At 42.9% G+C, this 22125-nt stretch overlaps 1 protein-coding gene across 4 annotated transcripts; it reads right to left on the reverse strand.

The window, feature by feature from the left end:
• Positions 1-131: 131 nt before the first annotated feature.
• Positions 132-21372, reverse strand: ALDH18A1 (aldehyde dehydrogenase 18 family member A1). 4 transcript variants are annotated; one of them, XM_018078448.2, is made up of 18 exons: positions 21308-21372; positions 17887-18010; positions 14986-15209; positions 13257-13406; positions 13066-13170; positions 11579-11737; positions 10910-11000; positions 9170-9294; positions 8264-8408; positions 6791-6864; positions 6047-6146; positions 4767-4987; positions 4268-4405; positions 3963-4158; positions 3688-3809; positions 2841-3027; positions 1860-1955; positions 132-919 (listed from the first exon to the last, which is right to left on the reverse strand). In XM_018078448.2, exons 2-18 carry the CDS (start codon positions 17978-17980, stop codon positions 738-740), a joined length of 2409 nt encoding a protein of 802 aa, XP_017933937.1. In that variant the 5' UTR covers positions 17981-18010; positions 21308-21372; the 3' UTR covers positions 132-737. The 4 variants fall into 4 exon arrangements, with proteins under 4 accessions (XP_017933937.1, XP_008926760.2, XP_008926759.2 ...); XM_008928512.2 differs by lacking the exon at positions 21308-21372 and having other exon boundaries at positions 11585-11737; positions 17887-18442; XM_008928511.2 differs by lacking the exon at positions 21308-21372 and having other exon boundaries at positions 17887-18442.
• Between the last annotated feature and the right edge of the window lie 753 nt (positions 21373-22125).

Raw genomic sequence — 22125 nt, forward strand, 5'->3', positions numbered from 1 at the left:
GAGCCAGAGCTTCATTCTAGACAAGCCATCATAGAAGTAGAATTGCTGCCGGAGGAGGGGTTGTGGAAGGTTAAGTTTTATACAAAACCAAAGAAAAATAAACCTTTCGTACAAATAAATAACAAAATTCATGCAGCAGACAATTATGTTATTTATCTACAATAGTCAACAATACAAAGAAATAGATATAAAAGGTTTCTTGGTCAAAAGCTTACTACACATTTGGAACATCTGTCCCCCTGTCTCAAGAGTTATCAAATACACAGAAACTAAGCGTAAAGCTTTCTGGCTTTCAAGAGCTGCCATGATCATAAAACTGAAGAAAAAACCGCTCAAAACCAAAACTATTGAGTCTGTTCTCCAGAACAGATACTTGAATAAAACAAAGACTTATGAAAAAAAAAAATTATGCTCCACCACCAAGCATATTTGCTATAGGGAGCATTGGGACAAAAAAAGAATGCAGCAGATGTTGAAGTCCTTTCTTACATTACCTGCATGATTTGGAAAAATCTGTCTGTGGGAGGAGTGAGGTCAGCTTGCAGATACTGTTTAAGGAAACTGAAAGGGGGGGGAATCTCATCGATGCGATCATTTTGTATTAACTGTACTGCAAATGACCAAGGACAATGCTCCTGAAGATGAAAGACAAACTCCTTCACCAGAGAGTGTCCTGAAGCCTGGACATCTTCAGGAAATAATTATACCCCTGGGTTTTAACTCCAACCCCAACATTCTCAGTTGGCATTTCTCTGAGGGAGCGGGAGGCTCTCATGAAGATACTTCATGGTCCCGTGCTCTGAGAAGTCAGAAACAACATGATTGTCCCCCCTCAGCAACCACTTGGTAGTTAAGAGTCCTTCGATTCCCACTGGTCCACGTGCGTGGATACGAGAAGTACTAATTCCCACTTCAGCACCTGCAGGAAACACCCAAAATAAAAGTAGTTAATCTCCTGATGACGTTCACTTCATACTAAGCAGTTTTACACCTTTATGTCAAAAAGCCGCCTGCCTTTCAGTGACCTGCCATTATCTGCTCCTCTCCAAATGCCAGAAGTTCTGTTTACCCAATATAAAAGTTAGAGGAGGTTAACTATTTCATTATAAATTGTAATGTTTATACTTCTGGCTGCTACAGAGTTACTTTCAGAAAGAAAGATGCAAGAGAGAGAGGTATCTCTTACATGGAACTTAGTCTTGTTTCCTGAGAGTTTAATCCTTTGAAACAAAAAGACAATAGCTAAATTGGTCAAGATTATGAACTTACATCTTTTTTTTACCACACTGAGGAGATATTGCAAGATCTTAACTAAAATTTTTGAATCACATGGAACACTGAATGTTCCAGATAACAGATTAACAGCCTGCAGTGGAGACTTCAGACTTTCTGTCTCAGGAAAGAATGTTTCTCTTGTGTTCTGCAACTCAGAGAAGTGCACCTGTTTATTTAAGCAACTCATCCTCAGTTTGCTTCCTGCCCTTCATTCCTCAACACTGCAGGGCTGGCACACTGGACAGCAGCTCAGTCTGCCCAGCAGGACCGAAATGTGTCATTCTTTACAGCATCATTGGGAAGAGAAACAAAAGGAAAACTGTTTACTAGTTTCACATCCTGGGTTGCACTGTTCTGTCACCATATGCATGCAGCACACTTTACTCTGATTGAACAGAGCTTCAAAGGATTCAAACCAGCTCTGTGTGTCTAGGCTTCAGCTTTCGTACAGAACCTTTCCTGAAAACCTCTTACTAGACACTAAGATAAGAGACTAATCCTACCTTCCAGGGCTCGTACTGCCACACTTTTCACACACTCCAGCAAATTATGCAGTTGCATCCCTGCAATATTTTCTCTCTTACCAAGTCCAAATCTGTAGCCATCAGAGAATCGGGTACTGGCATTCCAGAAAACACAAGCGCTGTCGACGTGCTGGAGGAAGAACTCTGCTGTTTCCTCTGGGAAAGTGGCAGAGACAAAAAAAAAATCCATTACCTAGAGAATGGTCATGCACTCCAATAAATACAACACAAACCAGTGAACAGACGTAACAATACAACTTTCATGTGCAACCTTATCAGACAGTATTTAAACAGCCTGGGCTAAGCCATGCTCATTTATACCTCCTTCCCTGTATGCTTACCAAGTAGACACAACTGCAAATGTTAAAAGAAGCTTGTGAAGACTAGAAGAAAGCAAAAAAATCTCTAATTCTAAATCATCCAGCCTAGAACTTTCAAAGAGGGATTTAGTTGTACAACTAGGGAGAAAAAACAGCTGCCCCAAACCACGTCTGTCAGTCAAACTGTTAAACTAGAGTCAGGTCTCCATTAGTCTAAAACATGGAATTGTTCTAGATAATGAAAAATCCTAAACTCAATTGCTATTGTAGGTAATATTTGGGAACCACAGCATAGAAATACTACATGCAAGTCTGTGAACTGCAGGTCAGTTGCCCTTAGTGACAAGACAAACATTTAGGATCAGCTCTATTTCCAGTACAGTCCCTACAAATCACCGGTGCACCAGCTCTCGTGGCAGTGGGTTATATGGTATCAAACACATGCCTTTTAGTGACACTCATTTAAGCTCAGCAGGAGGTTCAGGAACAGAAGCCTGCTTGACTCACACACTGTTCAGATGCAGATCAACGTGACCTTACACAGCTGATTTTCAGGAGTTCTGGGCTTGGTTTGGTTGGAGAGTCTCAGCACAGCCCTAGTTAGGTTTTGAACTGGCACAGACCCGAGAGAAGAACTACTACAATGTAATTAGTTACACTAAAATCAGGAATTGGCAGTCGAACCAAAACAGCAGCTTAAGGAAGGAGCCTGGTCACTAACCATTCTCTGTGATAATAACATCCGTGTGAGAACTTCCATACTTGTGGATATGTTCAACGGCCTCGTGAACGCTGTCCACCACCTCAATGCAGCACTCCAGGTCCCCGTACTCCGTGCGCAGAGATTTCACTTCTGAAGGGCTGAATGTCAGGTAAGATGCAAACTTTGGGCCAGCGTGAATCTTCACCTGCAATACCAGAAACATTCTGTGCTACTGACCACAACAGAGCCTTCCAGGTGAAAAGTGTAGCTTCTTGTGCTCTGTGTGGGATGGACGGCTACCTTTACTGAAAACCACTGCTCATGGCTAGACAACTCATTAGTATACTGGCCTTTTGATGTTCCTTGGACACACTAGAAGGGAAAATGGATGTGAATAAAGGGCGTGCAAGAGGAAAATTTAAAAAAACCGACATGGATGGAGCAAATTCAGAAAGGATAAAAGCAGGAAGTGAATTCACCTGGGCAAGAAGCTAAAGGAACAGATTTAAGAAGAAGCAGCTTTGCATCCGGGAGGTTAACAACAATTCAGTCAGAATTTGAAAGGGTTGTGTATATATGCTCTTCTAAGGCAGAAGATTATTTTTGCTATATACAATAAGTATTTGTAGCCCAGTAACAGCCTGTAGCTGTCCTGAACAAGCTGCTTTCAGACAATTTCTACAGAAAAACTTGATGTTGTGTGGAGAAGCAAAGTTCTCCCTAAGTTCATTTACGTGTACAAAGACACTTATGGCTACTAAAGTGTTATGCCATCATAAAACTAAACAAGGCTACACCTGTCAAACCAAATGCTTCTAAAGTTGTTAGAAAAAACCAAACCAAAACACAAGTATGAGTGACTAACCTGTTCTACTCTCAACATGTCTATGATCTGATCAAACAACGGGGTTCTCAGCAAGTCGCGATGGATCAGGAGAGTTTCCAGAGCGTTACAGGCAGCAGGATATTCACACTTTGAGTCTCTGACTGAAGTTTTAAGAGTAGATAATTGGTTACATAACATTCATGACAAGGATTTTGAACAGCACATGCATAATAAATTACCATAATTACAATGCATACTCCAGACCCGAAGTTGAATTACACGCATGAGGTTTAAGTCACCCTCTCACAGCTTACTTATCCGTGTGACCTTCTCAACGCTGGCATCCGTGTCCACGTACACGTGGCAGATCCCTTCGCTGTGCCCCATCACTGGGATTCCCTTGGCAGCTTTCTGGATATTCCTGACCAGCTGCGATGAACCACGTGGAATGATCAGATCTATCAGCTTATCCAAACGGCAGAGATCTTCTACTTCCTCTCTCGTGTTCACCTGGGGTAGTTGCAATACCGACAGTTTACAATTTGAACTTTCAAGTTTTGCTTACACTTTTTATACATACCATAGCAAAGGAATAGTGGACTGAACTCCAAGCACTTACCAGCTGCACTGCATCTTTGACTCCGTGAATGGAGAGGGCTTCTTGTGTCAGATGATGGAGGATTTGATTGCTGTGTGCTGCCTCTTTCCCTCCTTTAAGTAGTAAGCCATTTCCACTGGCTATGGCCAAAGCAGACACCTGTCAAAAGCATTTATTGAACGGAAAAAAAAAAAGTCCCTAAATGTAATCTGGTTCTTCTGTCAGAATGACACTCACAAAATAAAAACGGGATTTTTAGTGCTGTTGATTTACTCAATATTAATCTCCCGAAAAAACAACAACAAAAAACCCCAGGCCTGATTAAATGAGCACTGCAGAAACAAGTTCTGAAAATATCTCTGCAGAAAAAACAGGGATGCCAACAAAATCAATTGCAGAAGAATCTAAGCAAGAGTCCTTTGAAAGACTTCTTGCAGTCTCTCAGTTGCTCGCCAACAGAAATACCCTTTCTTCCATCACCAAAGAATTCCCAGCAGTGTATTCTGCCCCCCTTACACACCTGTGGAAGACAGTCTGGACGAGACTCAAAGATGACGAGGAGGACCCCGATGGGCACTGTCACCTGCTCCAGGTGCAGGGCCTTTGCTATGCGTGTCCTGCGGAGCACGCGGCCCACGCTGTCCTGCGAGGACACCGCGATCTGGCGCAGCCCGATGGCCAGGCTGTTCAGCTTCGACGTGGACAGGCTCAGGCGCTTCAACAAAGGAAGAGCCAGCCTCCCTAGAAGAAAGAAAAAGTTGTGCTGGAAATCTCTGCTGGTCTGCCTAGGCTCAAGCAAAAGTGACTTAAGCAAGTGCTGAGCCTCAGGAAAATTCAGGTGTTTCCCACACTGCAGCACGTAACGTCCCTGAGATGGAAAAGGCACAGCATTAAGTTTGGTAGTCACAATAAAACCACTCAAATATGACTGTGATTTCGCCCCCCTATTTTTACTTAATGCAGTTTAAGTGCTTTGTACATGAAGCAACAGCAACATCTACAAAGACAAAGTTTGTCCTATCTCAAGTACTGCCGTATGTCTGAATTTTTTACAGATTTCTAACCCTGCAGTATTTCTGGAAGGTCCAGGCAGTAATTTAATCTGTTTTACAAACAGAAATGCCAGAGCAGAGACATATTCACAGCACTGCTGTGAGACTGGGCAAGAACTTTTTAGCCTGAGCACATTCAGACACTAAGTTAAACCAGCAACGTCTCCTCAAATACTCTGGGAAGTTAGAAATGGTTCCCTGGTACCTTCCACAGATTATTACAATTCATGATGTGCTCTTTTCATCTATTTGCTATGCCAGTGTGTACACGTCTCAATTCCAGCTTCTCAATGAATGCATCCATCTAACACATAAGAATGGGTTTAATCCAAGCCACCTAAAGAGAACCTTCCTCAATTAGAAGGGGATACAGTTCTCTTTGGAGAACATCAATTTAAGTGTAGAGATGACAGCCTTCCCCTCAGGAGCCAAACATTACCTTAACCAGCCTATAAAATATTCACTCTATGCATGACAGTAACAGAGATGATATTTGTTCTTTCTTTTTATAATACATCACTTGGTATTTTGCAGGGCCTCAGTATCTTCTCTGATGAAGGCAACTGTTTCATGTAATGAAGGAAGCTGCAGCTGCTTATACTGACAAGCTCTCAAAGCCCTAGGTTCACTAATTTGTGCCAGCCATAGTACCCAATCCCAGGTAATAGAAGATTCTAGTTCTCTTTTGTCTTGAGGCCGAGAGAGGTTCAAGATGATATTATTACCATAGAAAGATCTGAAATATTACCTTTATTTTCAGCCTCTTCTAAGTCCTTTTTGTTTGCCAAGAGAATTTCTTCTCTCTGGTCAGTTAGTAAGTCAGCAAGACGAAAAATAATCTCCGCTCTCTGAAAGAGAAAACAGTTTCTGAACTGACCTCTCACACGAAGTCTCAGCCATTTGACATCTGGGCCCTATGCTCCATGACACATCCTCACTGTTAACTCTCCCAGTACTTGGCCAGCTGACTTCTCCAGCCTGCATCATATTGAAAAATAAGGCTGAACACTGCTTCAACCTTTATTTTGCTTGCTATTATCTTGTTTCCGTGCCAGGTGTTCTTCACCAAACTCACATATTCTTCCTTTAGGAGCACCTCGTGCCACATCTTGCCTGCCCAGCTGCAGAGCAGTGATTGCCTACAACTCTGCTTTTGCATACATGTTGTATGTTGAACTCCACACAGGAGTGAATGGAACAAGTTGCTCCAGTCAGTCCTTCAGCAGCTCTGACCACAATTCATTTCTCTGTGCTATTTGACACTATCAGGAATTTTATAAACCCCACATGAAAGCATATTTTACTCCACAGCCCCAAGGTACATGATCTTTTTGCTTTTCTCATTTCTGAGCATGCTACAATACAAATGACAGATCTGGCACACAAAGAATAGATTCTTGTCCCAAGGAGCCCATTTCTGTTATAAATCCGTGTTGTAAAACTTGCCACACATGCACAGTCTTAACAAGTAGCTACTATATTGTTCTGTCACCTGCTCAGGCTGTAGAGCTGCCAGGGTCCTGCCACCAGCTCGAGCCATCTCAGCCTGCTGTTCTACTGTCGGGCCTGCAAAAAAACCCAAAACCATGCCACACAGACAAAGTAACAGCATAGGCAGAAGTGAACACCAGGCCTTCCATCTTCCCATTCTTTGCTCAGATCAGGAAAGCAGGTAAAGAGTCTTAAACGGAAATTTCAAGAAAAAAGTTACGTGCTAAAACAGAAAAATCTGTACCTGACATAAAAGTGCTGCTGTGGTCCCTATGCAAAGTCACCACAGAGATGTGGTGAGTGTGCACCATGTATCAAAAAGACTGGACAAAGGACAAAAGAACAGCAGGATATGTCTATTCATAGCAGGCTTCTGAAAGAAAGGAGCCAAACTTCGAAAAGTTTAAGTATCCAGCTGAGGAATGTATGCACGGGAACATATGAAAAATAATGGGAGCCAAAGCCCAATTCTGTAACAGCTCACAGAAAAACTGCTTTCCCTCTGTCTCTCCTTGTATGCATTTTAGAATAAAGGTGCTCAAAATGATATGAAGCAGGTAATTCATGTTTCTGTTTCAAAACAAGTCATCATGTTCAGGCAGCGTTTCCCCCAAGAGTTCACAAGTAACTCATGGATAAAATAAGTTGTTATTTTTAACTCCCCTGAAATCTCCTGTAAACCAGATGACTTGAAGGTGCTAAATACTACCCAACTTCTGTTTTAAGAAGGGTCCCATGGAAATAGCCAGAGTAGGAACTCCAATGTTATGGAACATATAAAGAGGTGTAGTGGCAACTGGAAGAAAAGGACTTGCAGACACATGATTAATTAGACTTACTTAAGACGTGTTGAAACATCTTTTTCAAGTGATATCATACTTTAGAAAGTATGGCATCTTTTGGTGTTCTTTGAGAAAAGTGATATGTATGTAAGCAGATATAATTGATTTCTAAAAGTTACTTGAATTTCCAAAGTGTGTTTCTTGGAATATGGAAGACAGAGAGAAGATTGGAGTAAACACCACAACAGTCCACAGGGACTTTTGCTGTTTGCTGTGTTTGTAAGACACTCAGAGTGGGATCACAAGATTAAAAGCTTTACTGCTGATATAAATTTATTATAATGGGACTGACCAAAAAGGCTCTTGACCATACTGACACAGAGTGGGTTCAAAGGATAATCTGACACATTCATACAAGAAATCCATTAAGGATTACACATGAAGAAATTCACATGGCTTGAAGTGCCAGTCAAAAGTATCACTCCACACTTACCCTATTCTGCAAAGGTCACAAGGGGAACAAAAGCAGGGAATTCAACATTTTCTATCCTTACTCTAGAAAATAGCTTTCAAAATCCATTTTTCATGCAGAGTGTGGTTTCCCAGTTATTGCACGGGTCTAGACAAATTTTAACTCTAACTTTTCAGGAAATCTCTACAACTCTCAATGTACACATTACCTTTGTACTCACCTGCAGGTTTTACCTCTGAAAAAAAAGTTCCAACTTTTTTCCCTTCCACAATATCTGTGATGACATGACCTGAGATCTTTGGGTGGGTTCCATTTGCAATCACTACAGAGGTGCCTCCTTGGAGGGCCCACAGAGCTGCTTTCACCTACAGCAAAGGATAGAGCCAGTTCCAATAAATGCACTTGTGTTATTTGAGTCACCACACACAACAAGCCTTCTGGGCCCACTCTGACCTCCAGACTGATCACTTGTGCTTTCAAAGAGCATTCAACACACTTTAGGAATTTCCATAACGTAGCACTGAGTGAGATCATGTATTTGCACTTTACCTTCCCTTCCTTAACCAGCTGCCCCTTTATAAGCATACTTCAAATTTTCCTAACAGTTTACTTTTTTCAAGACTTCTGCAAGGGCCCATTGGTCATATGTTCTTTCTCATCATTACCTTATGCTGAAAGTTCTTATTACTCTTCGAAGAAATCCAATTTTCTTTTTTGAAAATATTCTGTTGCCATTTTTTCTGACGTTGATCAGGTACCATGGATTAGCTTAATCCACTTTAAGTGACCACATGATATTTCTTGCACTGCGGAGCACTGTTCTTGCTCAGGTGCTGGCCATTACTATATAATATTAAAATATTATTCAATACCATTAGCTGTCTGCATTACTCCCTTAATGTCTGATCAGTCTAAGCACTCCTGGCTGCTCTGACCAAGATGCAGAGGTATTGTCATGGCTTATAAACCTCTGGTGAAGCTATGAAGTTTGCTGAAGGGTTACTTGGTTTCCACACAAAGTTTTTACCTACCCTTTTCCTATTCAGCTTCTTATTGGATTTTTTTACTTATTTGATTCAACAAAAACATCCTTCCCAAAAACAAAACAAATGTTCCATATTTCTACCTTGGCTTCCATGCCACCCATTCCCACTCGGGATTTGGTTCCAAATGTTACAGACTGCTGGTCGCCTGGGTAGAATATGTCAATGAGCTTTGCATCATCAGATCCTGGAGGGCTGTTAAAGAGTCCTGAAATAAACAATAAAAATCAGTTATATACACTCATGTCCAAAGCTCAGGCGTGAAAAAAATAAAACAAATAAAACAAACCAAGCAACATGGGGCTAAAAAGCTGTATTCCACTTTAAAGGATTGAAAACTTCCACTGAATCCTGCTTTCTGAGCACAAAACACTTCACAGGCAGTCTCGAGTACAGATTTACTGAAAGCCTAACAAATAAGAAGGGAAAACCCCACATGCTGAACAGCAGCATGCAAGCTGGGACGTAGTGATATTTGGCTGGGGTTAGAGACAGCTGACAGCTTTTATATGTTCAACATCAGGCCTTACATACACAAGCCCCAACCGAAAAGACAAAGGACAATACTCCTCACCAAAGCCTCAGATGATATTCTTGAATGCTGGGTTGTACAGTGAGAAACTGGGCAATTCAGAAACATGTAAAAAGGGTTCAGAATTCTGCTAAGAAGGAACACAACACTACAGAGACATACTCTACTAATATTTTTAAAAATCAAATAACTTTATGTAACTATGTTTGGAGTTGGATGACACTTTAGTTTACCTAACACATTAAATTTGAACTCTTGAATCACACTTCCCAGAAATTCTATGTGAACAAATAATGCCATCACAAATTAGAGGGCACAAGTGCAGACTATCTGTGTCCATTCCTGACAGCTTGGGAAGGAGAGGACACATATCTTTCCATAAACAAAATGTCACACTGAATGAATAAGCCTGCAGGGTGGGTGTGCTGAGTGTTAACTTTTTTTACAAGCTGTTTTGACTATTGCTTTTATAAGTTATTCTCAGACGGTCATTTCAACTAGAACCAACCATGAAACCTGGTTGAATCTGCTAAAAGAAACTGTATTTATGGAAAGACACCACCTCCTTCCTCAAGGCCTAAAGTATGTGTTGAAGACCAGGATCCACTGAAAGAAACCAATCTGGAGAAGATGAAAAGGCTGTGACTTGGGTGATGTGGCCTGCACTGATGTGAAACTGCACCCACTACCCTCCTCTGTCTAGAAAACAAAGTTCAGCATCCATGGGTAACAGGCTTATGCCACAAAAGCAGAGCTCAGAAGACTTGAGCAGTTTAAGCCAAAAGTCTGGGAGAGAAAAAGCTTGGAAGATCGAAGTATATGGAAAGCAATGACCAGGACTTCTGCTGATAATTCACTGAAACAGTACCTGCTGCCAGAAGAAAAAAGCTATTGTAGAATAGTATTCGGTTTATAATCCTTATTCTAGACACAGCCTTTATCCTGCAGGGTGCTCCTGACTATCATACAACTCTAGAAGCTGACAGAAGTACCACAGTACATGTGGTATTCTGGGTTCTGAACAGGTCTTAGGTTCACAGGCATTCTCATCCACCCACATTCAACAGTGTGACCTTTGGCTTATTATTATTATTATTATTAATAATTGTCTGGCTTGTTCCACAGCATCAGCAGGGGGTACAGGCCTGAAGGAGTTAAGGAGTATGTTGCAATTGTCCACACAAAAGGGATGAGCTGAAGAGATCAGTAAAACGTGAAAAGAGGTTGGTTTGACAATCCACTGTAAAACTTCATTAAAACTAAAAAGAAATTAAAGAAATTACTCACAAACCTTCTACGTCTGAGAGAACAATCAGGAGATCAGTTTTCATTTCCACAGCCAGTCGTGCTGCCAGACTGTCGTTGTCCTTCACACTGATCACCTGCAATGCACGTGCACATCAGCAGCACTGGGGAGCGGGAGGAGCTAAGAAATGTTTGGTGGCAACACACAAAAGCAAGTTACCTCAGCACTAACAAGGCCTCCTGGGCTACTTTGTTCACACCCACCGCAACTTCGAAGGTGATCTTTGTGTGGGAGCACATCTGCTTTTGGAATGCAGTACAGCAATACCAAAATGGCATCAGTACCTGCATTCTCTACCTCGGTGCCCAGGGACAGGGCAAGGGGCACTACCTGACCCTGCTTTAAGCAGGGGTGCTGGACTAGATGACCTGCACAAGTCCCCTCCAACTTCAACTATTCTGTAAAAAAACAAATTAGGCATGCTTGGTTTTGTCAGAGCAGACATTATCTGCCCTGCTTTCACCCCACAACAAAGTATCACAACAGACACAGACAAGTCAGTACAGTCTTCCAGTGCCTTCTGTCCACACTAATTGTGGATGTGTGTTTCCCTGCTCTAGGCTCCAGAGGTCCCCAGTTATGGCAACAGTCAAGTACACATCAGAGCTGTACCATCTGCAAGCAGGAGCCACCCCCTTGCAATACTTTACCCACATTTACCCCCTGCAGATCACTGTTTGGCTCTGGAGGTGGAACAACAGCATCATTGGTGTTAATTATAGGGACAATATTCATCCTTAAAAGCTCATGTAATGTTCCGTTTAAGTTGCGACGCTTCTGTTCATCATGGAAATCCAGGTTGGTGACTAAAATCTAAGAGGAAGAAAAAAAATACTTAGCCTACCACCTTTTCTGAGAACAGAATCATAAGCTTACGTATTAACATGTCATAACAGAGCAGTCATGCCTTTTGGGTCATTAAAGAAACAGGAACTACATTTCAAGGATACAGAATACAAGTGAGAAATATTCTTCCCACATTATAGGTTTACATGCCTTAACTTCCACTGGAGCCTACAACAGCCTTTCTCAAGCTGACAGGTCACACACTCCAGGAGCAAATTTGGAAAAATAAAACCATAATCAGAACACAGATGCTGATGGTGACTACTCAGACCTAAACAATTCAATGGACTACTCAAGACATTGCCTTTCCTGATTTTCCTCACAGTTTCATGTTCCTACCTGCAGCAAGCAGAAGGGATGCTTTATCTCCAGACTTCTCTTCAGCTCACTAGAACTCACTTGCTTTTCTGAAAGAATTTTGTCATTAAAGCCTCCTGCATGCAGATACCATCCCTCTCTTTTTGGTATTTTAAGACCAAAAAAATCTCAATGTCTGCTCTGGAGAGACTGTTTTTTTTATTTTTACTCTGTAATTGGATATTTGAGAACTAAGTAAACAACTCCAGCACACAAATGTTACAATAGCACGTCGAATCCGTGTGTGCCCTGACCTTTTTGGCAGAGACAATGAATTCATTTATATCAAAGGAATGACAGTTGTCTGTGGACTTTAACAAGATTCTAATCCAGCACGACCTATAGTGATTTTTAGCTATACGTAAACATTTTAGCCATATCAGCTCTGCCATATTACAGGAAGAACTTCCTCCAAGAAAGACGTCATACTAGGCTCCTTAACTCATTAAAAGTGTCTAAACAAGTAAGGCCTTACAGTTAATGCAATTCTGTATTCTCAGAGTATTTAAGATAAGAAAAAAAGCCTGTTTAAGAGTACTTCAAGTGACAGAGTTGCAGCCTTCAGCATAAGACGAGGGAAACATCATCCACAAGCTAGAAAGGTCTGAGGAGCAGATGGGCGGAAAGTTCTGAACTGTGGATATGCACTTCCACCAGCTTTACAGAATGCGTGGCAATTTAACCACTTGTGATTTTTAAACCCTCACTTTGGTCCACCATTGAGCTTTTGTGAAGAGATCTTAACAGACTCTCCCTGCTATATAAGAGCAGGATGCACCTGAACTTCAGAAGGAAAAAGTATATTTGCTTTTATCTTGATGATGGATAACTCCATGTCAGAAATACTTAGCAAGGCACTCCTGGATAAGGTACCATTTATATGAAAATAATAAGCCCCCAAAGTAGCATGTCAGTCTAGGAAGGAGGGAATGCCTTACCTGAGCTGCACAGATGCTGTACTGTGTGAACATGGCCTCGTACAGGGCCATGAGCCCACTCTGGCCTGCTGCTGCACAGGCTCGGGCCTCCAACACTGGAATAGCCTACAAAGACAAAGAGCAGCTGTCAGTGACTGGAGCAGGTACCACCCAACATTTAAGGAAAAGCACAAGTGCCACCAGGCTCTCACCATGTCTTTCAGCTGACTCTGGCCTGAATGAAGTGCTTGTCTCACACTCTGAGAAAGCAGGATCTCATGACGCAACCGCTGCTTTCCAAAGGCTACAGCACCACTGGTGACAATCATCATCTCTCGGCCCTGGTTTTGCAGCATTGAGACCTGTAGGTACAGAAAATAAGAAACAGGGCCTGGTGTACCCTCACTGCCAGCATGACAGTCCTGGCTGTTACAGACAACCTTATGCTCACCAGTTCTTGCTGACACAAGTGCTGAGCTTCATCCATGGATGCACGAAGTAAGGCAAACATCCTTTAAGATATTCCTGCACACCTTCCTACCCACTGAGGAGCTATGCCAAGGACTGTATGCCATCTACAGCTTCTGCTAAACTGCCTTTTCACAGTACCAGTTTTTATGACAGAATCATGCTTGAATCTTCAGAATACATATTACATGCTAACACTTCTACATCCCTCACCTCTCTACCACCATTGCTACAGATAAGGAAAGACATGAAATGTAAAGGAGCAGTTGAATCTTCCACCAATCTTCTTATTCCCCATCCACTCCCAAAGCTACCATCACACAGTAACTTTGAATTCTAGGAGTGAAGAGGCCAACTAAAAAAAACACTTTAGATTACTTCTTTCTTACATGTATCTGTCCAGATTCCTTTCAAAACCCTAAAGCTAAATGTCTTACGTGAATTTGATTTGTTAACTTTACTTCTCAGAGGAAACATGTCCAATCCTTGCCAAAGTAACTATTTCTTTTTGGAGAACAAATACACGAGTTGATCCCATCAGTTTTTCCTACAAGTAATGAGGTTTCAAGCTTTTCCCTGGAGGAACTCTGCAAATTCTCAGGTAATCAAGAAGGGTTGACTCTTTCTGAAGAGTTCACAAACTTCAGTACCACCTTCCCACCACAGCCAGCTAATGCCCCAGTCATGTCCTACCTATGGCATAAAAATCTCACTGTGCAAACCTCTCACACTACACTGGGTCTGGCCCAGATGGAGTTAACTTTCTTTATAGGGGTTTATGGTGCTGTGTTTTGGATTGCAGTTCTAAAACAGTTTTGCCTGTTGCTAAATAGTGTTGCACAGCATCAAAGCCTTCTCTTGCCCCCATGGTGACCAGCACTTGCACAGCATCAAGGCTTTCCTTTTTCCACTACGTCCCATCCCAGCAGGCAGGCAAGGTGCTGGGCACAAAGTTCAGAGAGGACACATTCAGGAGAGCTGACCTGAACCGGCCAAAGGGATACTTCAAACCATGTAATGTCATGCACAGCAATAAAACTGGGGTTGCACAACAGCAAAAGGCAGGGGGTTGTCTTCCAATGCGGCCACCACTCAAAGACCAGCTGGGCATGGTCTGCTAGTCTGATGTAGTGAGTGATTGCCTCAGAATCACTTGTTTCTTTTCCCCTCTCCTTCACTTATGAAACTGTCTTTATTTCAATCCATGAAATGGGTTACTTTTGCTCTTCCCATTTTTTTCCCAATCCCACTAATGGTGGGGCAGAGGTGTCGGGAGCAAACAAGAATCTGTGTGGATGCTTAGCTGGTGGTCAGGGTCAACCCACCACACCTTCAAACAACCACGTCTTGAGTTACCTGGTTTATGGAACCACAGCACAAGGGATTTAAAAAGCGGGTTTACTACAATCTTCTGTACCACTCAGCAATCCCTGAGCATCTGAAGTTAAACCAAACGTTCAGGCTCAGGATTACCTGCTCTACAATCGAAGCCAGCCTTCCAAGGGCCAAGCCACACTCATCCCCTCGGGTCACAACAGCACTACCCAGCTTCACCACGATCCTCTTGGCGTGCTTCAGCTCGCTCCGGTGCGCAAAGGGTTTTCCATGGGCACGGCTGAGCGGCACCGTGAGAAACGGAATGTTGCTCCAACAACGGAGGGATTCATTCCTTAACCTTTGGTTACGGTGAGGGAGGTCTGTGCAGAAAGAAAGAAAGAAAAAAGAAAAGCAGTTTTAAGTGTTTTGTTCAGACTTTAGGCTCCTGAAGTCATGCAACATTTCCTCCTTTTCCAAGGCTAAAGCTCACAACACACACTTCCAAGTGACTGGGAAAGAGAAATAGCTTTCAATTCACCAAAACACAGTGAGAACCAGTGCCATCTGAGCAGCACTAACCACCCCTAAGGTATAGAAAGCAATATCCCATGCATCACAGATCTCTGACCCTGGGAACCTAGAAGACCAAACTGAGGGACACTGTAAAAGAGCCCACACAGCTCACATCACAAGGATCAGTTTTAAAAACAACCTCCTTTGCCTTGCCTCATTAGATACAGTTATAGAGAGTTTTCCTGTCTGTAGTAGCAAAGAAAGCTTGACAGTTAGGAAAGAAAAGAAATACAGCCTTTACAACACCTCTGAGTCAGGTATTTTTGCACATTGCTTAAGTAGGGGCAGTTGAAGGGGGATGAACATACAAACTCAGTCATGTGGTGGTGTCCAAACCCTGGGACAGGAGACACAGCTGTGCCCCAAGCCTGGCAGGGTTCAGGAAGCCTTTGGACAATGCCCTCAGTAGTGTGCTTCAGCTGAGGCCTGCAGACCTGAGGCTTCAGGCAGTGGGACTAGATGACTTACAACTGAACTGTTTTATTCTAGTCAATCCTAATGAATATTTCATCTGAAGATGCAGAGACTTCTTTACAAATCAGTAAAACGAACCCTATGCCATGGTCAGTTACCTGATTTTATTTCATATGTTCACTATCTCTAATTTTGATGCTCTATAATACAAAATGCATTAATTTATAATCTAAACGTGACTGTTCTTGGTGCTGGAGAAAGACAGGAACGAACACCATGCTACATAAAAGAGAAACTTGTAATTTTAACAATGCTTTAATTAAATAAATCTTTTGTTCACTATACACATAGAAGCAGCTTAAATGATTGATCATAAACGAGGGCTGCATTAACATGTCACACAAATAAAAGCAGGAAACGCAATTTCGAGAGGAGTTTCATTTGCCTCTCATTTTCACCATGGAATACTTGTGAATGTAAATAAGGTCTGTAAAAAACTGGGTGAAGGAGTCCAGTTTAACTCTTCTTTCCAGCATTATACCTTATTATTTAGTATTTGCTTATCCTACACAGTATAACCAGAAAGGAGTAAAATTTATTTCCAATTCTCTCGGCTAGAGATTCAGGATTTAGAAGGTTCCAAGAAGGCAGCTGCTGAGGGTTATCCAGGATCTTAAAAGAAACCATTTATTTTTTTCAGAAAAACAAGGGAAAAGACAACAGTTCTAGAACAAGCAGAGAACTTAATTAATCTCTAATAAAGTCCTAACTGCTAATCTTGCTCTACTGCTGCATAAACCTGCCTTTTTTAGTTACTTTACACCTGACTGAGATGTGAAATCAGCTCCCACCTTACAAATGCCAAACACTTCTGGTGATGCAAGCCCATTAACTTGCTCTGTATGCAATTAGGAAGGAACTGACAGAGCCAACCAGTCCCTGTTTTAGACAAATAGATTTAAAGGCATCCAACTTTTTATATCTTGTACCTTGTCAACAGTTTCACTTCCTTAATAAAGAAGGGGAAACATATGAAACATACTCAAGTATTTGGCACCACAGATCCTTTTATGGAACTTGCATGAGGTTTACTTCTCAGGAGTAAAGAAGCAGAATTTCAAAAAACACCTGGGCTGAACAGAACAGAAGACAACAGTGGAGAATAAACAGAAAACAGTGGAGAACAAAGAAAAAATTGTGATAAATGATCACTCCAGCTTTAAATCACAACTGATGAAGTAACAAGAGTTGCTCCACTGTTGGATACTGTCAATACTTAGGAATAAACTCACAATTAATACTGTGAAAATTACTGACTTTGGAAAATGAGGGATTTTTAGAAATATTACAAATACAGAAGTCAACAGAGCTGTAGATCATAAAGAACAAGTTTAGCATTTTCAAGATTTCCACATTTAATTCATATAATTACTAATAAAAGAGAACTGTTAACACAGAGACCAATGGGAAATTAATCTTGCCTGCAAGGGTAAACAGCTAATCTCTTGATCTGATGGAGTCTGTCTATCTTTGCCTTTTCTATTTCAGACTACTCATGAAACAGACACTAAATGGTTCTCTCAGGTTAGACTTTCAGGGAAGAGATATTTACAGGGCATCTATATATTTACACTCAGGTTTCCTGCAAGCATCTTTCCACTTTTATCTATTCCAAATAAATTTCAGCTTTGTACCTTGCTTTACTCAAGACATCTGTGGGCTGAAAAGACAGATGGGGGAGCAGATATAATCAGATCTTGTTTTCTAGGAATGTATGAGGATGAAATAAAGAACTTTTACAGTAGCAGTACTTTCACTACTGATATTTTTTTTGCTTGAAATGCATGTCAGAATGAAAAAAAACACAAACTCAGATATCCAGATGAATACTACTTAGTTGATGGAGCAAGTAACATTAAGGAAGTACAGCTTCAACTGCAGTTCACTTCAGAGCTTTTAAGTCTGAATGATGTTGATGAGATGATTTTCTTTCACCACAGCAAAGAGCACAGACGTGCCCAGACACAGTGACCAGCAGTGCTACAAAGGTGTGCTGTCTCTCATACATACATGAACGGGGAATGGCTGCCACAGCACGTGGAGACAACACAAAGCACCATCCCGGGGAACGGACAACAGGGCTCAGAGCAGCTTGACACAACATTCTGAGATGCCTTCTGCAAATCAAGGATATCTGCAAGTTAAAAGGGAGGAAGGGGGAAAACTGGTTAAACATCAGTGACTTTCCATCTATATTTCTCTCTTCACCCACTCCCCCACTCCAACTCATCTTTGTCCTGTACAGTCTTAGTACCATTTCCTTGTGTCTCCTCTCCATTTGGCAGAATTTGCTTACAGACTGTGGCACAGAAGAACTGAAGGCCCCTGTTCCCTACCTGCTGCCAGAAGATCATTATAAAGGTAAAGAAAAAAACACGGTTCCCCAAGAAGGGAAAACACTATTACTGAATGTACCTACAATGCATAAAAGTCCTAATTTTGTCCACAGAGAAGCCTGGAAGAAAAAAGAAAAAAAAAACACAGAGAGAGGTTGCATCATCCAAACTTCTCTGCACATCCCACAATAGAGCATCTCCTACACTTGTCATGAACCTCAGCCCTATTTAATACAGGAAATATGCTTGTTTGCTTTTCCTTGAATGCTATCAAATTACAAGATGTTATCCATGACTGCAAGTAAGGACACGAATTTCCAAGGTACTTGACATTAGTCTCCCTTGACTGAAACTGTAAACACTCAGCATTCTTCTAGTTCTAAAATTCACTAGAGCAAGTACACAGCAAACAAGGGATAGAGAGTCAGCAATTTCCTATGACAGCTCCAGTTGAAGTAACACATCTACTATCACAAAGGAACCAAAGAAGATTAACAAGCATCCAGTTCTCCCAGACAATATTGAAGCTGTGAAACCTACCCTTCCCCTTTTACAAAATTTCGCTTCCTTTACTTGCTTTCAATCCATTTCTCTGCACCATTGGAATAAAGCAAACACCACTGCACAAGCCATGGGACAGAGAAGGTATTGAAAAGAGGGCACAGAGGTCTTATAGTAACTGCACTGGAAGGCTGCTATTACAAATACCAGGACAATTATAGCACTGCCAGTTCTGGCACATGTGTACATGAACATTATCCTGCATCAGCATATTGCCATTATCCCTCATTATAATCCTTACAAAAATCTACAGCTCTACATTAGACAAGGCAGCCACCAGCAGATAATGGTTCTCTAGCCTAGTAAAGCTGACACTGCATGCCATTTTAACAATATTAATCTGCAATGTCCCTCCAGTTCTGCATTTCCAATATAGACCTCTGCCAGGATGAGGCAAAGGACTCTGAGCAGATGATGAAACCAAGCAAGTACTCAGTTTTCTCCTCATAACAGGGAAAAGCTCTTCAAGGAGCCGGGCAACAGTCCTAACTAGACATTCCCCCTCTGAGCCCTTACCAGGCACCTCACGTGTCTGCCTCTGGGGCTGCACAATTCTCACCATCCATAGGTGGTCTGGCTGTTCCAGCCTTCCACCCTGAAGTTCACCTTCACACCTACTATCAGACAACAGGATCTTCCTTGTGTCTCAGAGGGATGCTCAAAGTCCTGACAACCAGAGCTGGCAAACAACGGGTCCTTTATCCAGAACCCCTTCCACCACAAGTATCCTGAGTGGGAGAACCACCACTCCAACTACAGGGCTGCTGGCAACTAAGAGCAACCCTGTCCTGGGAGGCTGTCTCCAGTTTCCCTTTGCCAGAGACAGCTTTGCTGAAGGGGAGCGGACAGTGAAGGGTGAGAAGTGTCAGATACATGGATCTTTGGAAGGAAAAAGATTAGGAAAAAAAAGCATGTTTTTGAAACTTGTGAGAAAAGGCAAGGAGAACAAGTTAACAAGAAAACAGAAAGTTTAAAGCAGCAGCAGACAACAAGAAAATGAAAAGAGATATGTGAACGGGAAATGATGCTGCCAGAAAGCACAGACAGAGCACAAGGTATGCTGTAAGCCACAAGCTTTCTTTAAAGGCCAGTCCAACTCCTTTCTCTCCTCTCACTCAATCAAGTTCTTAAAGCTAATTTCAATCTTCATTTTCCATTCCACTCACATTTCCACCATTTTCATACCTGGAATGGTTCTGGTCTTCAGTAACAAACTAAAAAAGTTACATAATTAAAAACAGAATACAAAAAATAATAAAATACTTCTGCTTTACTTAGAGGGAGCAATAGAAAGAAATGCAAAATGCATTATTCAGGTATTTCCCCTAGCATCAGCCTAAATTTTTTTTTTCATCACCAGAAAACCCTACTACTTCCAAACTAGCCTCTGAACATGACCTTTAAAAAATATCATTTTCCCATTATCTCTTTAAATGATGAAAGTTGTCCTCATATTGTTGCTAATAGAAAGCAATACTATTGGCTAGTTTTCATATACTTTTATCTTCATAACAGCTGTTAAATAGCACAGTACATTTATTCTGTTCCAGATCACCGTACATAGACTTAGTCACCTTCCAAAGCAATCAGAGATCTGAAATCCTAAAACTGGTGCCTTAAACACCAACAATCTATAACACTTTTTTCAGTCTGTTGGCCGCAGACCTGTAAGATGTCCATAAGTATCTGCTGTGAGTTGATTAAAATAAACTAAATAAACTTTTCTCACAGTTTTATATATAAAGGCAAACGTCTCAGTGTTAGGACATTCCACAAGTGAAAAAAATCTGGAAACCAAACTGACAGAAAGAGCTATTCTGTGCTATACTTAAGCAACGAAGTAGAGACAAATCAAGTTCCAAGGAAATGCACACAACTGCCAGGTGGTCTTTACCACAATACAAGCAAGTCCTCTGTGACATGCAGAGGCTTTTGCTATTTAAACCGCTTCATCACCTTACCAACTAAAATTTTTGCAAAGGGGAAAAAACCCCAAAACTCATCTGCGGTTCTGCGTGTAAACTTAAACCCCAGAAACCTTCCCAGAGGGTTCTTCTGAACTCTTCCCAGTTCAGAAGAGCCGACTAAAATAAAGGAATCCTTCAAACAAGTGGTGTTTCGAGCAGCTCCGCCGGGTTCTGCAGCAGTTCCACGCACAGGGAAGAGGCGGCTCAGAGCAGTGAGTGCCACGCGGCTCCTCCTGCCCAGAAGGATCCCGGCGGGGCCGCCCCGTGTCCCGGCCCCGGAGCCTTCCCGAGAGCCCCCGGGGAGCTCGGTGCTGCTCCGCTGTGCCAGCCCGGCTCTGTCAACCGGGGCCGGAGCAAAACCGTGGCTGTACAGCAGCAGCAGCACCGGCGGCAGGGCCGGGCCCTCGGCTGCGTCCCTGCCGGGGGGAGGAAACCTCGGGGCCGCGCGGCTCTCCCGGGGCGCTCGGGCCCGCGAACCGCAGCGGCCGAGAACCCCCGAGGACCTCCGGGGACCTCCCGAGGGCCTCCGCGACCCCCCGCCCCCCCCGCGCCGCGCCCGCTCCGCACCCGCCGCCTCCCGACGCGGCTCTCGCGGAGCGGCGCCCGCGCACGGGCGAGCCGCGCGGCCTCGGGCCCGCCCTCTGTGCCACCGCAGCCAATCCGCGGGCCCCGCTCACCCGCCGCAGCCAATCCGGGAGCCCCCCTGTGCCAGCACAGCCAATCCGCGGGCCCCGCCGTGCCGCCGTCCCGCAGATGATGTAACTCCGTTCCACGTTGCAGCACAAAATCCTGGGCTTTACACGTTACAGCGTTAACAGACGGTTTGTCTGGTCCCGGACTAGTCCAGACAGCCCTACCCACGGCACGAGCTGCTGAGCCATCTCCCGCAGCCTCCTTCACCTGGACTCGCCCTGTTCTCACATGTCTGCAGACAGCAGATGAAAGGGCTGTGCAGCCACACTTGTGAGAGTGGCTTTAGCTCCTTAGGCCATTTATATCCTTTCTTTTCTCCACTGTAACACAAACCCCTCCACAAGGGCAAGAGTGCTGGCTTTGGTCTTCACTTTACCTCACATTATCCCCTTTGCATTCACTTCTAAATTAAGATGATCATAGAATCATTTAGAACCCTAGAATCTCCTGAGCTGGAAGGGACCCACAGGGACCATTAGGCCAACTCATGGCCCTGCCCAGGACACCCCAACAATCCCACCCTGTCCCTGAGAGCGTTGTCCAAACGCTCCTTGAGCTCTGGCAGCCTTGGGACCGTAACCACTGCCCTGGGGAGCCTGTTCAGTGCCCCATCACCCTCTGGGGGAAGAGCCTTTTCCTGAGATTCAGCCTAAACCTGCCCTGTCACAGCTCCAGCTGTTCCCTCAGGCCCT

This window comes from Manacus vitellinus, unplaced genomic scaffold (genome assembly GCF_001715985.3).
Source record: "Manacus vitellinus isolate BGI_N305 unplaced genomic scaffold, ASM171598v3 scaffold_40_pilon, whole genome shotgun sequence".
NCBI lineage: Eukaryota > Metazoa > Chordata > Aves > Passeriformes > Pipridae > Manacus > Manacus vitellinus.

Bases quoted from the DNA above. Each gene is read 5' to 3' on its own strand.
- ALDH18A1 (XM_008928511.2), bottom strand. From the start codon at position 18,154: ATGGAGAGGAGACACAAGGAAATGGTACTAAGACTGTACAGGACAAAG. The intron at 13,407-14,985 runs GTAATCCTGAGC...CTGTACCTACAG, and splicing joins TGGCTTCGATTGTAGAGCAG to GTCTCAATGCTGCAAAACCA. The intron at 920-1,859 runs GTAAGAGAGAAA...TGTTTCCTGCAG, and splicing joins TGGCTACAGATTTGGACTTG to GTGCTGAAGTGGGAATTAGT.